This window comes from Perca flavescens, chromosome 5 (assembly GCF_004354835.1).
Source record: "Perca flavescens isolate YP-PL-M2 chromosome 5, PFLA_1.0, whole genome shotgun sequence".
Classification (NCBI taxonomy): Eukaryota; Metazoa; Chordata; class Actinopteri; order Perciformes; family Percidae; genus Perca; species Perca flavescens.
This window is the reverse complement of record NC_041335.1, coordinates 21,507,268-21,522,336: the sequence shown is the minus strand read 5'-3', so window position 1 is coordinate 21,522,336 and position 15,069 is coordinate 21,507,268. Positions and strand designations below refer to the sequence as shown.

Genomic DNA, 15,069 nt, shown 5'->3' with positions numbered 1-15,069 from the left:
CTTGAGAAAGCTAGGAGGCAACTTGTCTTAACAGTTCTCTTCATAAAATTAATAAGACGGCTTCACAACCCAATCAACCTAAACATGTAAAACAAAAAATTGCATGTTTCCTAAAGTAGGCTACTTAACCAAGAATTATCTTTAGAACAACATATTCCAGATGACATGTTTTTACAAGAAAACAGAGCAACAGAGCTAGGGTAGCCTGTGTGCCCCAAAAAGGCCAAAGTCAGAGGTGAACAGCCATATCCTAACTCATATTCTTGCCTCTCCTCTTATCGGTCTACTCTCAGAGAGTACATAGCCCCATTATCTTTACTCTGAATACGTCCTATTTGTCTTGTGATAGAAGCACATGACAAGCCTGCGTCTCTTCTGACATTCTTGCCAGGCATGTTAGCTCACATGCCAGTGGGTGTGTGCATGAAGTGGCTGCGGCCTTGTGGAACTGAGCAGGAGGAGGCGAGCTCCGTGACCATTAACACAGTCATGTCACCTGAACAAATGTTGACTCGGAGGTCAGCAGGATTCAGACTCAAGGTTTACTGTTTAAGATTCCTTTAGCTTTCTTTTAACCTTTTTTAACCAGGAGAGTCCAATTGAAATTAAGAATCTCTTTTTTTAAGGGAGCCAAGACAGACAACAGCATAAATAAAAACACAGTTACAGACAGAAAACACAATAAGAGACGAAATGAAAAGGAACTAAAATTCAGGAATGGGAACTCACATTTCAAAAGAAATATTTAAAAGAGTCAGTTTCGTAATCAGGTAAATTTAAAACATTGAGATCTTAAGGAATCTGCTTTTAATTCTTTCATTTCAAATTTAAAAGCATTTAACAATATTAATTTATTATGTTTCAAGTTATTGTGCAACATACACAAATTACAATTTCCATATGGGCATTTGGGACAGAAGGCATAAAGAAGTCCTGAGAACGCGAAGAGTGATGTCCTGCACTTTTCTGCGTGATAAAGACAAATAGCTAGCATGGGAGCAGACCAAAAGATGTACCAATGACCAGAGGTGGGTAGAGTAGCCAAAAATTGTACTCAAAAGTACTGTTTCTTCAGAATAATATGACTCAAGTAAAAGTAAAAAGTAGTCATCCAAATAATTACTTGCATAAGAGTAAAAAAGTGCTTGGTGAAAAAACTACTCAAGTACTGAGTAACTGTTGAGTAACGTCTGATTTATTTTTTAACACAAGCATTCAATCAGACAGACAAAAATACAAAATAATCACCTTTAGGCAAATTATAGTTCATCCAATCAATCTGTCAAAATAAAACATTAAAATGAGGCAAATGCGCGAGGGGGGGGGATAAAAACAATGACGCGTAGAATACCAAAGAGGTAAAAAGAAAAGTAACAAGCTCATTGTAGCCTAATGTAGCGGAGTAAGAGTACAGTTTCTTCTTCACAAATCTACTCAAGTAAAAGTAAAAAGTATAGTGATTTAAAACTACTCCTAGAAGTATAACTTTTTCAAAAACTTAATCAAGTAAATGTAACTCTTTACTACCCACCTCTGCCAATGACAGCACCTAGGGGTGGCCAGAGCAGGTCATCCTACCCGGGACAATTAACTTACAGTGGTGAATTACATGGTAATGAACCTCAGGGAAGCATGGTAAGCTGTGTCAACCATATGAAGCTGACTTTTCCAGGATAAATAAAAGTAAATAAAAATATTAAATTATGACTGCCTATTGGGTATAAGGGCAGAGAAGGGGAGGGATGGAAAGAGAGAGAGAAGCCATGGAGAAAGGGTGACTGTGTGAGGGACATGGCTGTACAGCAAGAGCAAAGACAGCTTGCAGGTTTTACTGTGTCCTTGCTGTGAAAATATCTCTCTGGAAATGGCGTTCACTAAACTACCTTATTTGTACAGAGATATGTCCACCAATTAATCCCTTATTGAAAGCTCAAACTGTTGAAACTATTACACATTGTGACCTCAGGCCTCAGCTGGTCGCTGATGTGATGAGTAAACATGTCACTGTGATCGAGTGCATCAGAGATGCTGAAACTAATCTAATGTGATGAACCCCGCCCCTCCCTCCCCGTCCTCCCCTTGACCTTTTCACCACATGAGCACACTCCTTTGTTGTCAAATGTTAATATACTGTAGATCTGCAGCTTACATTAAAGCCACTGTCTTTGTGTCTTTTAGTCATGGTGACGATATGATTGTAACGCCCTTTGCACAGGTGAGCGCTTGTGCCAATGTTTTTCTTATTTTATGTATTGTCTTCATATTTTTACAAACTAATGTATGATTCAATTCTAATCTATCATGTTCCCTTCAGGTTCTTGCCAGCTTGAGAACTGTACGAAACAACTTTGGTGCATTAACTAATCTACAGCAAGACCGAGCATCCAATAAGTAAGTCGCCAGCTTTGCTGCGTTTTGTTGTTGCGTTTGTTTTTTCAAATAGAAATGAAATCTGACATAGTGGGAGGAGAGACTGTATTACAGACAACAATGGTCAACATGCCAGCATATCACAATATTTATGATACGACACTTCACTTCACATTTATGACACTTCATGACTAAGAAGTTTTACTATATACACTAATAAGTGTCCGGTGCTCTCTCACACTCTGGCTTTGCTCGCCCCCTGCTGTTCTTATTGAGTACTACAACAACAGTAGCAATAGTCTGTAAAGGTAACCTCTGCTACAGTGCTCCCTACATGTGTAGAAATGAGTGGGTTGTAAATAAAATATTTCAAGGTAAACCAATGATTGTATTGTTTTCCGAAGGAAATGTCAGTGTTTGTTTGTTTGCCCCATGACAGGAGATCACCAATGTGTAACCCACCACCCATCACCAAGACCACCTTCACAGGTACGTGTACAGCCAGAGCAGCATGGTGGTGTGTGTGTGTGTGTGTGTGTGTGTGTGTGTGTGTGTGTGTGTGTGTGTGTGTGTGTGTGTGCGCGCGCGCAATTAGATGTGTGCTCTGGGAATCAGGAATAGATTTAGCTATTTAGCTATATAAAAAAATTATTACTATTGTTGGCATTAGAGGTAACACTTTGCTTGAAGTCCCCCTATTCAGCATTTATAAGCAGTATATTAACATTCAATAAATGGTTCATAACACACTATAATGTAGGTGTAAGCAGATACAAGTGTTAAAAGGTACCCTGTCATACAAAAGCGTTTTTACTTGCATTTTTTGAAATAATGTTAGGTGTGTTTGTGTTATGTTGTGAATGTGAAAAAATGAACTGCTACCTCCTCTGTCATCATGTTGCCTGAGCTCATTACTATTCATGAGCTCGCCCAGTTGGGCTGGGTAAAGGATTCTGACAGCCAGGTTCTCATTGGCTAGCTGTTAGCCAATCAGATTCAAACAGCTTAGCTTTTTGAATATTAATGACAACTGGCAGAAATCGAGCATAGTCTTCCTGTAGGCTTTCTATACCACGCTAGAATGGCTTGAAACAAGGTGACCAAGGCATTTGGTCCATGGTAGAACTTCAGACATTACCACAAAGTAATGAAATACGTATGGCAGAGCACCTTTAATAATGTATTTGTCAACAATTGTAATATGTGTGTGTAAATTGAGTCAACGTGTGTTAGATGGCTGCGAGGATAGACGTGCGTGTGTAGTAGCGCAGCCCTTGTCTGCTTTAAACTTTATAATATAAGCTCCTTTTGATTCATCCGTGCAGATATGGCACAATAAAAGAGCGGCCACTGCATAAAGCTAAAAACTGGTGCGTTTATTGTGGATTACTAAAACAAAATTAAGTAAGTTTTGATGATCTAATCAAGAGTAAAGTGTGCGCACCTGTTACGGCAAACTACTGCAACAATGGCAGGGGAAAACCCGATCACAATGGAAACGCTGTGGGAAAGACTCAATCCAAGCCAAAATGAACTTCTGCAGAGATTCACAACAATGGAGCAACAGATGATGCAAATGAATGGTTCGATGAATGGTTCGATGAATGCACTAAATGAACAGATCGCTGAAGTGCAAATGCGTGTGAGCGCTGCTGAGGATAATCTGGAAAGCACTGACAGTAAAGTGCGGGTTCTGGTCAAACAAGTGGAAGTGCTGGAAGCAAAGGCTGAATATATCGAGAATAAAAGCCGACAGAACAACGTGGTTATCTTTGGAATAATGGAGGGTGAAGAAAAGAGCAACCCTGTGGCGTTTGTTCAAAAGTTTCTGATGGAGACGTTGAATCTGCCACAGGACACCCTGCACATCGAGAGAGCGCATCGCATCCCCATCCGTGTGTCTGCTGCTACTGTTGCTGGTAAAAGACCAAGGCCGATTATCGCCAAGTTTGGGAATTACCAGCACAAGGCAAAGGTGATGAAGCTTGCTCGAGAGAAGAGAACACTACTCTACAAAGACACCAGAGTGTTCATCTATCAAGATTTCAGCGCTGTGGTGCAGAAGAAATGTCAAATGTTTGTTCCTGTGAAAAGGAAATTATATGCTGCTGGAATAAGATATGCAATGATGTTTCCCACGATAATACTTTCTGTCGACTTTGTGGGAGTACAAAAGCGCTTTGAGACTCCGTCAGACGCGCAGAAATTTCTCGATGACTTGGATAAATCTAGTGCCTCTTCTATGACTTCATAATTCTGCCATGTAGGCCTATTGTGTTTTCAATGGTCGCTCAAACGGGCTTATTCTTTTTTTCATACTGTGCCCAATGACTGTAAATGAACTGAAAGTATAGGAGCGACTTTCTTTTTTTATGTATATTAAAGCAGACAAGACCATTTAGGTTAACGTTCTAATGTGGCTAATATCAGCCCTATTTGGTCTGGTATTTTGGCCCATGTTTTGGGTTTTTTTTTCTCTTTTTTTGGTTTTTTTCTTTTTTTGTTTCCTTTGTTTTTTTAGTTAAATACCAAAGGAGATCCATAATTATTGTTATGTCCAATACCTTGCATATTGGGGAAAGTACTAGATATTTTATGCATATAATGCTATGGCTTTACAAGTAAATTTCTGTTCATTTAATATCAAAGGGTGTAATAATCCAGTCAAGCGGAAGAGGATAATTACATTTCTGAGAAAGGAGAATGTTTCTGCTGCAATGTTGCAGGAGACACATTTGACTGAACGGAATTTCGAAAGCTTCAACTACCCATTAAAAAAGGAGGACTTGGCATCCCAAATTTCAAATTTTATCATTGGGCCGCACAATTAAAATTCACGGCAGAGTGGATTAAAAAAAGCCATTTCTGCTTTCCAGATTTAGAAGGTATAGGTCTGGATGGGGTTCAGTTAGAACACCTTCCGTTTATATGTTTCACAAAAGTATATACCAAGATTAAGCACAATTATATATTGAAAAATATCTGTAGGTCTCTCAGTGCTGTTAAATATTTCGAGCTTGACAAATACTCATTATTGGCTCCTATTGCTAATAATCCAGATTTTAAACATACCTGTATTGATGCTGGCTTTAATGAGTGGAGAGAAGCTGGTATCATAAGAATATTAGATGTTTATGCAGATAATGCTCTCAAGTCTTTCCAACAATTACAGTATGAGTTTAATATCTCTCAGGTCTTTTTTCGATATCTACAAATAAGGAACTATCTTATTTCTATTGAATACTATAAACAAGGCGGGAAAATAAATGTGCTTGCTAGCATTTTATTAAAAGCAGCTGCATTGAAAAATAAAACAATGACATATATTTATGACCAAATTATAGCAAATAATAAAGTTTTAATAAATATTAAACAAAGCTGGGAACTTGACTTTGGTGTTACACTGGAAGACCAGATATGGAACAAAGTATTAAATTATGCAAGACAAATTACTAAATCAAACAAATCATATGAAGTACAATATAAAATTATCAATAAGCTGCATGTGACCCCCTTAACTCGAAGTAAATACGACACATGTACAAAATTTTGTCTTAAATGTAAAAAGGATACAGGAACCTATTTCCACTTAATATGGTCCTGTCCTTGTATCATTCTGGTCTTCGGTGGTTCAGGAAATTGAAAAATCTTTTGGGATTAAAGTGCCACTGGATCCCAGCTTGTGTATCCTTGGTGTAAATAACTGTGTGCCGGAAACAAAAATAATGGCTATAATGCTATATGCTGCTCGCCTTTCCATTCTTCATGTTTGGATTAAAGAACACTCTCCTACTTTAACTCTTTGGCGCAAAAAACTTCTGTCACTGCTACCATATGAAAGAAGACATAATGTACTGGATGGAACTCTGGATACGTTTGTAAATGATTGGTCTCCCCTTAAAGATTATTTTGGCCATGAATGGCAAGCAATAACATGCATTAATATGGATTGAGAAGACGAAATCCCCCCCAAATAATGTACTTAAATATGGTCTACGGTCTGTATAAAACCTGTGTCGAGAATGTATGTATAAATATATGCAATGTCTGTGTATACATGAAGTACAAAATTTACACTGCTAACCAACTAAACGAAGGCGTAGTAGACCTTTTTTTTTTTTTTTTTTTTTTTTTTTATTATTATTTATTTATTTTTTCCTGCTCTCTTGTTTTTCCATGTTTATGGTAAGAAGAAAAAAAAACAAAAAAAAACAATTGTAACATAATGTCATCATAGGAAACTCTATAATTGACCAATACTGTACGTTAATACACACTTACAAATGGTCGTATATCTGCTCACAACAACATTATGGTGTGTTATAAACCATTTATTATGTTTATATGCTGCTTGTACAGTTGATGCTAAATAAGGGGACTTAAACCAAAGTGATACTGTATTAGAAGTATTAATAGTAGTATTACTCTTTTATTTAATTCTGGAGGCTAAATAGATTCAATAAAGGGTGCTGGAGTTGTTAGTGATGTTTTTGTCTATTGTAAGATATCAGCATGGTGGTGATTGGCTGGCAAACACAGACATGCAGTCCCGGATGCCAGAGAACATGAAAATAATATCCAACATGGTCAGAATACAAATATGGAAGGCATATTTTGCGGAAAATGGTGACTTTATAACTGGTTAACCAAGAGCAAATATTTCCCAATCAGTAGCTGTTGTTTTGCTATTTTGTGTAAGGTTTGGACATGTGTAGCCTTTTGTGGATATCATTTGTTTGTATAGCCAAGATGCTGTTAAAGTTTCAGTCAATTTCTGAAAAGCATGTAAACAGGTAGAGAGGTTTGTTCACTGCTTTTTTGTGGTACTTTGCAAGTTGACATCCATTGTAACCCTATGTCAGACAGACAGACAGTTTGTGAACCCTGGCTATATATTCCATGAGGCAGTTTTTATAGTGGATGTTAACTTTGCGTTGATGAAGCTCCAGATCCCTAGCCTAGAAATCTAGACGCACCCTAGCGGCAGCAAATGTAATTTGCAGCCAGGGTCAGTCTAGCAACTCTCCGTTGGCTTGCGAGCTGGAAAAACAAAATTCTGGTCAGGCCAATCACATTGTGTATAGAGTCGGTGGGCGGGCTTAACTTAAGGACGGCAGAATTGCGAAGGTTCCGTGTGAATTCCCTGCTATTTGAAAACAAAGAAGATGGCTGCTGCTGGCGAACAGCAGACTTTCAAATCTGCTTTGGCCGTGACTCTGGAAGAATTGGAGTTAAACACTGAAGTCATTCTTGAAAAAGGAAGATGTGTTTGGAGTTTTGCTGACCGGATACGGCAAAAGTTTAATCTATCAACTAGCGTTGCTCTGGTTGGCTATGAGTGCAGAGGGAATTTGAAAGACAACCGTTTATCTCGCCCCTCGGATTGAGCCCTGCCAATGGTGAGTTCCCAGACCCAACATCTTGATGTGACCCAACATCTTGATGTGGGTCTGGCTTGTCAGGCTACCAGATCCCCACATTCTTAATCGACTTACCTTCTTAGAGATACTGTAAGCTAAAGAAAGTGTTTAGTTTTGGTTTATACAATACAGATGTCAGTTCGGTGCCATGAGGTTGCCATGTTTTAGTATTTCATACATGGACTTATCAATACTTCAATAATGGATTGTCAGGCCATATATAGTATTACCTGACTTGAATAGTCTGATGTGCTGTAACCAATAGACAGACAGCGTCTTTCTGGCCTACTTTTTGAGTTTTTGTTGTGAGAAGGACATGGCACAGACAGTCTTAGATGGCTAGAATAGACTTGTCCTTGACAGTCACTTTGCTTTCTAGCAGTATCAATGGCTGTAATCTAGCTGCTGTTTGCAGGGGAAACTATAACCTCCATCATTAATAAATAATTTCACTTTGTTTTGTTTAGTAAAATTATCTCTAAGGCATGTGCGCAGACACCCATAGAATCACATAAGCACACACAGTCATGCATATTCATAAGAGGGGTAAAAACATTTATTGTATCACTATTGTTATTTTTTCAAGTGTAAAAGTGCTTTCTTCTTCCACGTTTGAGGGAGATCAATCTAAACATTTCTCCCAAGAATCACATTCCTGATACATAACCTGCTTATATATGAGGAACTGGTGACATTTTCTATATTTAGAACACAATCATACTGGTGCACAGCCATTATGGGCCCTGCCATAAACTGGTGACAGCTGTAAGTCATGAGCATGCTTGTTTGAGTATTGACTACTTGTAATACTAATGATTTCAAGAATGATTACATTGATGCTTCTTTGCTCTATTTCTACTTTCCTATCTATGCTCATCCCACTGCCATTGACTTACTGTTCAGGTAAAGAAGATATTTCAGAATCATCTAAGATTTTTTTTTTTTAATTACCAGCAGTTCTGTGACCTTTTATCTATTGTGGATGAGAATATATGCTGGTTAAAGCTAAAGAGAGAAACATTGATTCATAATCATTCATGCATGAAATTGTGGACAATATTCTTTTACCACTTAACATCCCATAAACTCAGTTCAAAATGGTATTGTAGTTTTTCAAACTTTTGTGAATATAAAGTTCATTATATAATGAGTGAGGCCACTACTCTAAATTACTCTACCTTTCCATCTCTCCTTGACATTGCATCTTGTACTTTATATGGAAACAACTTGGGCTTGAGGTGCTTGGATAGATAAATAGGATATGTTATTTAAATGGACCAGGCCTCTTAAAATGTATTAGAGTATTTAAAGAGATGGAAATTCCTTTATCTTTCCATATAGGGTATAGTGGAGGTACTAAAGATGAATAATTTACCAATACTGTCCTTTGGCTTTTTTTTCCCCATACCATTCAAATTACCCACAACATTGGTATAAGGACATCAATGCTCCATGTGGAGGGAAAAATAACATTTTTATTAAACAACACAAGAGGACGAGGAATAAATCATAGTGAAACTAAACATCATTAAATAGGATAATTTAAAAAAGTAAACTGGCAAATGACACGTGTGGTACAGTGCATTCTATTGGAATCCATTACAGGTTTATTTTGTAATTGGTACATGATACTGTCTTTCTTAAAATGTAACCAAAGCTGCTGTTCATCCAAGCATCTGGGCTGATGCACGATCAAATTACAACATATATGAATTATCTACCAATTGATATCCCATCAGTATTATTTCTTAGTAGTTCAGCCTCCCCTCTCCTCTTGTCTCTGCATATTTCTCTCCTTCTTCCCATTCCTCCTCCTCATCTCTCATATTCTCCCTTTCACAGTCCAACTTCACTGTCGAGCTGTTCCGGTACATAGTTTGGCTGCAGCCCTGCGTCTGTGCAGCAGAGTGGCCTCTCCAAGCGCCGGTGTCTGATGTCGCACTAAGCATGAGAAGAATGTCATTGACGTCAGTGCAGTTGCTGTAAGAAAGAGTAGCACCCCAGCCACCGACACCACACCAGAGAGAGAGAGAGAGAGATAGAAAGGGAGACTGAAAGAAAGAGGAGAGAGACAGAAAGGAGACAAAAGAGGGAGGAGGAAGGATGTTCATAGATCAGCAGAGGGAAACGAGGAGTGTGGGAGAGGAAGGGGACTAATGGCAGGAGGGAGGGAGAGATTTATCAAAGACAATGAAGCAGGAGAGGGGATATTCTTGATAATAGGAGGTGACAAAAGAAATGGTCAGTGGTCATGCTTATATACACTAATAATAATAATAATAATAATAATAATAGTCATGCATTGAAACAAAAATGTGGTGCATGTTTCCAAACCGTACAATACAATATTATAATTCATCACTCCAAATTGTAATAGCCCCTTGAAATACTCAGGAGCTGAAAACTCTACACATGCAACCCAGAGCTTTAAACTTTGCATCATTTACTTTTAGGATGGATTGTCCCAGAAGGAAAGATAAGTGAAAAAGCAGCATTTTTATCATTTAAGCCTAAATAAAGACAGCACAGTATTTTTCCAAAGGCTTTAATGGGGTCAAAATGCTAACTGAATTGTTAAGCTGATATGGCTTCATTTGATTAAATGTGGTCGTCGTGTATTTTAATCTTCCACTGTTTTCTTTGTCTGGTTAATTGAATTACAGCCAAACTTGGAACACCCCCCCCCTCCCCTCAGATCCCAGATCACATAGCATTAAAAGCCTGTGCTTTCCCAAATTAGTCGAGGCATCAATAGTAATTGGCTTCTGACGAGGTGACATTTTCTTTTAACAAAGGCTGACTTTGAGAGAGGCATGTCTTCAATTTCAAATGAAAAGAAACTGAAGTAGATGTAGGGATTGTGACGCCAACGCTCTAACACTCTACCATATCATCAGCCATCCATTTGTTTACTCTCTCTATTTTTGGTGTATTTGTATACTGAACATATATTAGCATGCAAGCACACACAGTATAGGGAGCTCCCAGCTCTGGCTCTACTCCTTTATTACTCCAGTCCACATTTTATCACTCTCCCTTCCCCATCCACAGTGCAGTCCTCTCAGGCTTTAGGTATAGCTTGGGGAGAGCAGCACGTTTGGCTACCAGGGACGCCGGAGCAACAGAAGCCCACCCTCTATACACACAGCATCTATAGGAAACACTATCCAGCACACACACACACACACAACACCGGATTATACCCTTTGCTTCCCGGATACCATGGATGTTTTCATTGGTAGAGAGGGGAGACAAAATCATGATGTGTTATGGTTAGCATTTCATCTGGTGTGTATGTGTATGTATGCATGTGTGTGTATGTTACCGTCCGTGTGTGTTTGAGGTGTCTTGTATTTGTTAACCATGTCAGCATGCTGTGAACAACCTGGTGTTTGTTCCTTGCTGGACAGTATTGACATGGATCTTGACTGGTTCTGAGTCTCACACGGGATCCTCTTTTCCACCATCCCTGTCTTCCCTCCATCTCTCCTATGGCAGACATGGGCCTGCTAAGCAGACTGCTGTTCATCCTGCTACATGACTGGAATTACATCTCTCTAAAGAATGATAGTGTAAACCTCACACACCTCGATCACTGACTGTGATATGTGTGCTGTGTCTTGGAGATAGTGAATGAGTCTGTCTATGTGAGATTACTGAGAAATTGCTGTTGCTCCTTTTGCACTGTGGGTTACCTCTGTATTCTCTGCTGTGATTTTCTTACTGTTAACATTCATTTGGACACCCAGAATTGACTCAGGGTGGCAGTTAACCATCCATCACCTGCAAGCGTACTTCCAGGGATTGTATCTGACTTACTCTTAAAAGGAGGAATCTGGATTTGAACTGTAGGACTGCACTGGAGGTTTCTTTTTTCCAAGGGAATCCGTGAGCTTTGCTTCAGCTGACCTGTGACTGCTGATCTGTGGGTTAGGATACAGGACTACTCCCAGGCCCGCACAACTGGCTCACCTGTCCAGTATGAAGAGTCACCCATGTGTCTACTCGGGGTATCCCAGCTTAGCTGTATGTGGGGTGGGAGACCCCGGGCCTGGACCGTCCACAAGCCCTCTGAAGCGGGCCCTTACTGACCCCTTGCCCTCCTGTCTTGCCCCTGCAGAGGAGGCCTACCAGAAACTGGCCACTGAGACCCTGGAGGAGCTGGACTGGTGTCTGGACCAGCTGGAGACGCTGCAGACAAGACACTCTGTCAGCGAGATGGCTTCCAACAAGGTAAGAAAAACAAAAAGTTGACATCAACTTTTTTAATTCTAGAGGCCAACATGATAACATCTGTTGGACTCATTGGTATACCCTTTGTTTTGTTTTTGTCAGACTTATATTGCCCAATGTTATAAATGTACTTCCTGTGTTTCTTATTGAAACAGAGTCAGAGGCTGCTACCCAGGATTCACTGTGGTGTGTTTTTTGTAGCTGATGAGAACAGGATGTATATGTATAAATTGATTGGATTTTTATTATTATTGTGTCGTGCATAAATAATACACCCAGCCTAAACAGGCTTTCAAGACACCATTATTTAGAAAAAGAGTCCAGACACCAGAGTAGCAACATAAATTACAAATAAACAATTAAACCATCCTGCAGTATGTATATATATATAATTGGCTGCAAACATCACTGTCCTCATGGGTTAACTTAAAGGAAAGTGCCTGTGAATACACCATTTAAGTAGACTTTTTAATCAACCCACTGCTACAGCTGCATTTCCATACATAAATAAAGAAATATAAAATGACAAAGAAATGTACTATATACTATATGGTCATTCAGCAGTAGTGGAATGGTGTTTGTTTAATGATAGGCCAAGCTGATGTGCAGCACAACTTTATGAAAATTACCAGGAGCAGATAGAGCCAATACATTACAGGTTGTTGATTAATTTGAATGGGTGAGGTATAGTTTTATAGACATTACCTCCTCTGTGTGTGAACTGCTCCTTTATCATCAAGCCCCTCTCTCTGTTTATGTGTTATAAGTTTTTATCAACCCATAGCAGTTACTGTTGGAGCCTGAGGTGCTCACTTCTTCTACAATCTTTATTTGGTTGTATATATGATGTGATTTGATGCCTCTTTCAGTACTCAGCCATCAAAGCACACATTAGATAGTTTGTGTTATATGCAGACAGGGAGTTGTGCTGTGAGCATGCCCTGTGTGTGTGTGTGTGTGTGTGTGTGTGTGTGTGTGTGTGTGTGTGTGTGTGTGTGTGTGTGTGTGTGTGTGTGTGTGTGTGTGTGTGTGTGTGTGTGTGTGTGTGTGTGTGTGTGTGTGTGTGTGTGTGTGGGTGTGGGGGAGGGAGGGAGGGAGGGAGGGAGGCTGCTGTGCTGCTATGAATGCTGATTAGCTCTGGTGATGTCACACACTGTGATGTCACACGAGGGGGAATGGACCAAGAAGAGAATCGGGGAGGATGGACAGACAAAGGACTTACACAAATGTACACAGTCACCGCTGATGTTACCGCGGTCACATGCATGACCGAGACATCACCTTATTTCAAAGTGAAAAGATTAAAAGAGACAAAATCATGCACTGCCTCACTATTGCTCACCAGGACAGCTATCTCTGGTTGTCATGGCAACAGCCACAGGCCCAACCAGTCTGCTATCTCACTCCAGCAAAACAGACACACACCCACCATAGGTAAATACAGTCACTACATCTCACACACATACTGTACTTTGTGTCTGTATCCTGCAGACTTTCATAAATCAATACTCATCATAAGCCTTAATTAATCAACAAAGAAATGTCTGAGATGCACACAATGCAATACTGAAATTTTGAAATAGCTTCTCAAAATTGGCATCCCGTGTTGCAGCCTTGTAATGTAAATGTCTAGCCATTCAGAGTGACATCTGCAATAACTAAAACCAGTGTCTAGGTGGACACCTGAAGTGTTTTGCCTGGATCCTCTCCACTGGCCACCACACATACTGTACAACTTGGCTAAAACCTTAAAGCTTGATATGCCTTAGTGTGTCTGTTGTGTGCAACGTTTTAAATAGATTTGTTTCTCCCTCTTGTTGGCACAACATTTTTAATCATGATTGATCGCATGATTGTGCATAGCTAACTGGCGATTAATCGCAAATTAATTGTAAATTTTCTATCTGTTTTAAATGTACTTTTAAAGAGATATTGTCAAGTTTTTTAATGTTCTTATTAACTTGGGAGCGGACAAATATTCTTGCTTTATGCAAATGTTTATTATTATTATTGCAACAATCCAAAACAATGACAAATAATGTCTAGAATATTCTTAGAATAACCTCAAAAGCTATTGAGGTTAAGAAAATATGCTGAAAGCATAATATGGTAAACTCAAGCCTATCAAGCAACAACACATGGGCATATTGACCTGAACCTAACATTACTTGGTAATACTAACATGTGTGGGATTTCCTCCTTTTCTGGTCTATATATCCCTGTATCTGCTGAATAATTTTTTATCCCCGGTGGGGATCAGCAGCAGCAGCAGTTGGTAGATATGTTTAGACGCCAATAGGTGACTGTGAGCCGGCCACAGGCACCGCCAGGTGACAGTCCTTTCAGGAGCCATGGAAGTGGAGATATGGCGTTTTTCCATTACATGGTACCTGCTCGATTCGCCTCGACTCTACTCGACTCTACTTGCCTCAACTCGCTGTGCGTCCGTTTTCCATTGCAGATTTTAGTATTGCCTCAGCGTGGCTGGTCGTCATAGCGACTGCCATGGGCGTGGCTTAGTGGCGTCGCATTTCCCCCGACTCATTTCCTGGTTCTCCTTCTCCGTAAACAACATGATATCAAAGAGATAGTTAACGTTTACTGCTCCAGATTTCCCACCGTGGTCCCATATATATGACTCTAGAGTCGCTACTTGCTTTGTTTCTCTCACATATATATGACTCTAGAGTCGCTACTCGCTGCGGAGATAGTCGCCGTCACTCTCTCACTTCTCCCTCACTCACTAGCTCCCCACACACACACATACGGCAACTGGACACACACACATCACACATGCACACACCAGCGCACCAATATAACCATCAGGCCACTTGTATGCTACGGAGAAAGCTCTGCGTGGAGCCTCCGGCAGCAAAAAAACACCGCTGGCTAAACTATTTAAAAATGCCGTCTCTCGCTAGCAATGCAGTGATCAGTGACGCTTCTTTCCGACCAATCAGCAGCCTGCAGGGTTTCACGTCACCTTCTCGGCTCGCCTCAGCTCGCTTGGAACCTCGACTGAGGAGGTACTAAAAAAAGTACCTGT

General features: G+C 39.8%; 1 protein-coding gene across 4 annotated transcripts in view; it reads left to right on the top strand.

Moving 5' to 3' along the window:
• The window catches only part of pde4d (phosphodiesterase 4D, cAMP-specific), a 211,894-nt gene that overhangs the window by 172,322 nt on the left and 24,503 nt on the right, over nt 1-15,069 (top strand). For all 4 annotated transcript variants that reach the window (XM_028578739.1, XM_028578738.1, XM_028578740.1 and 1 more), the window contains 4 exons: nt 2,179-2,215; nt 2,315-2,391; nt 2,810-2,859; nt 11,911-12,023. In XM_028578739.1, the coding sequence (XP_028434540.1) occupies nt 2,179-2,215; nt 2,315-2,391; nt 2,810-2,859; nt 11,911-12,023 (277 nt within the window). The remainder of the gene's footprint in view (nt 1-2,178; nt 2,216-2,314; nt 2,392-2,809; nt 2,860-11,910; nt 12,024-15,069) is intronic.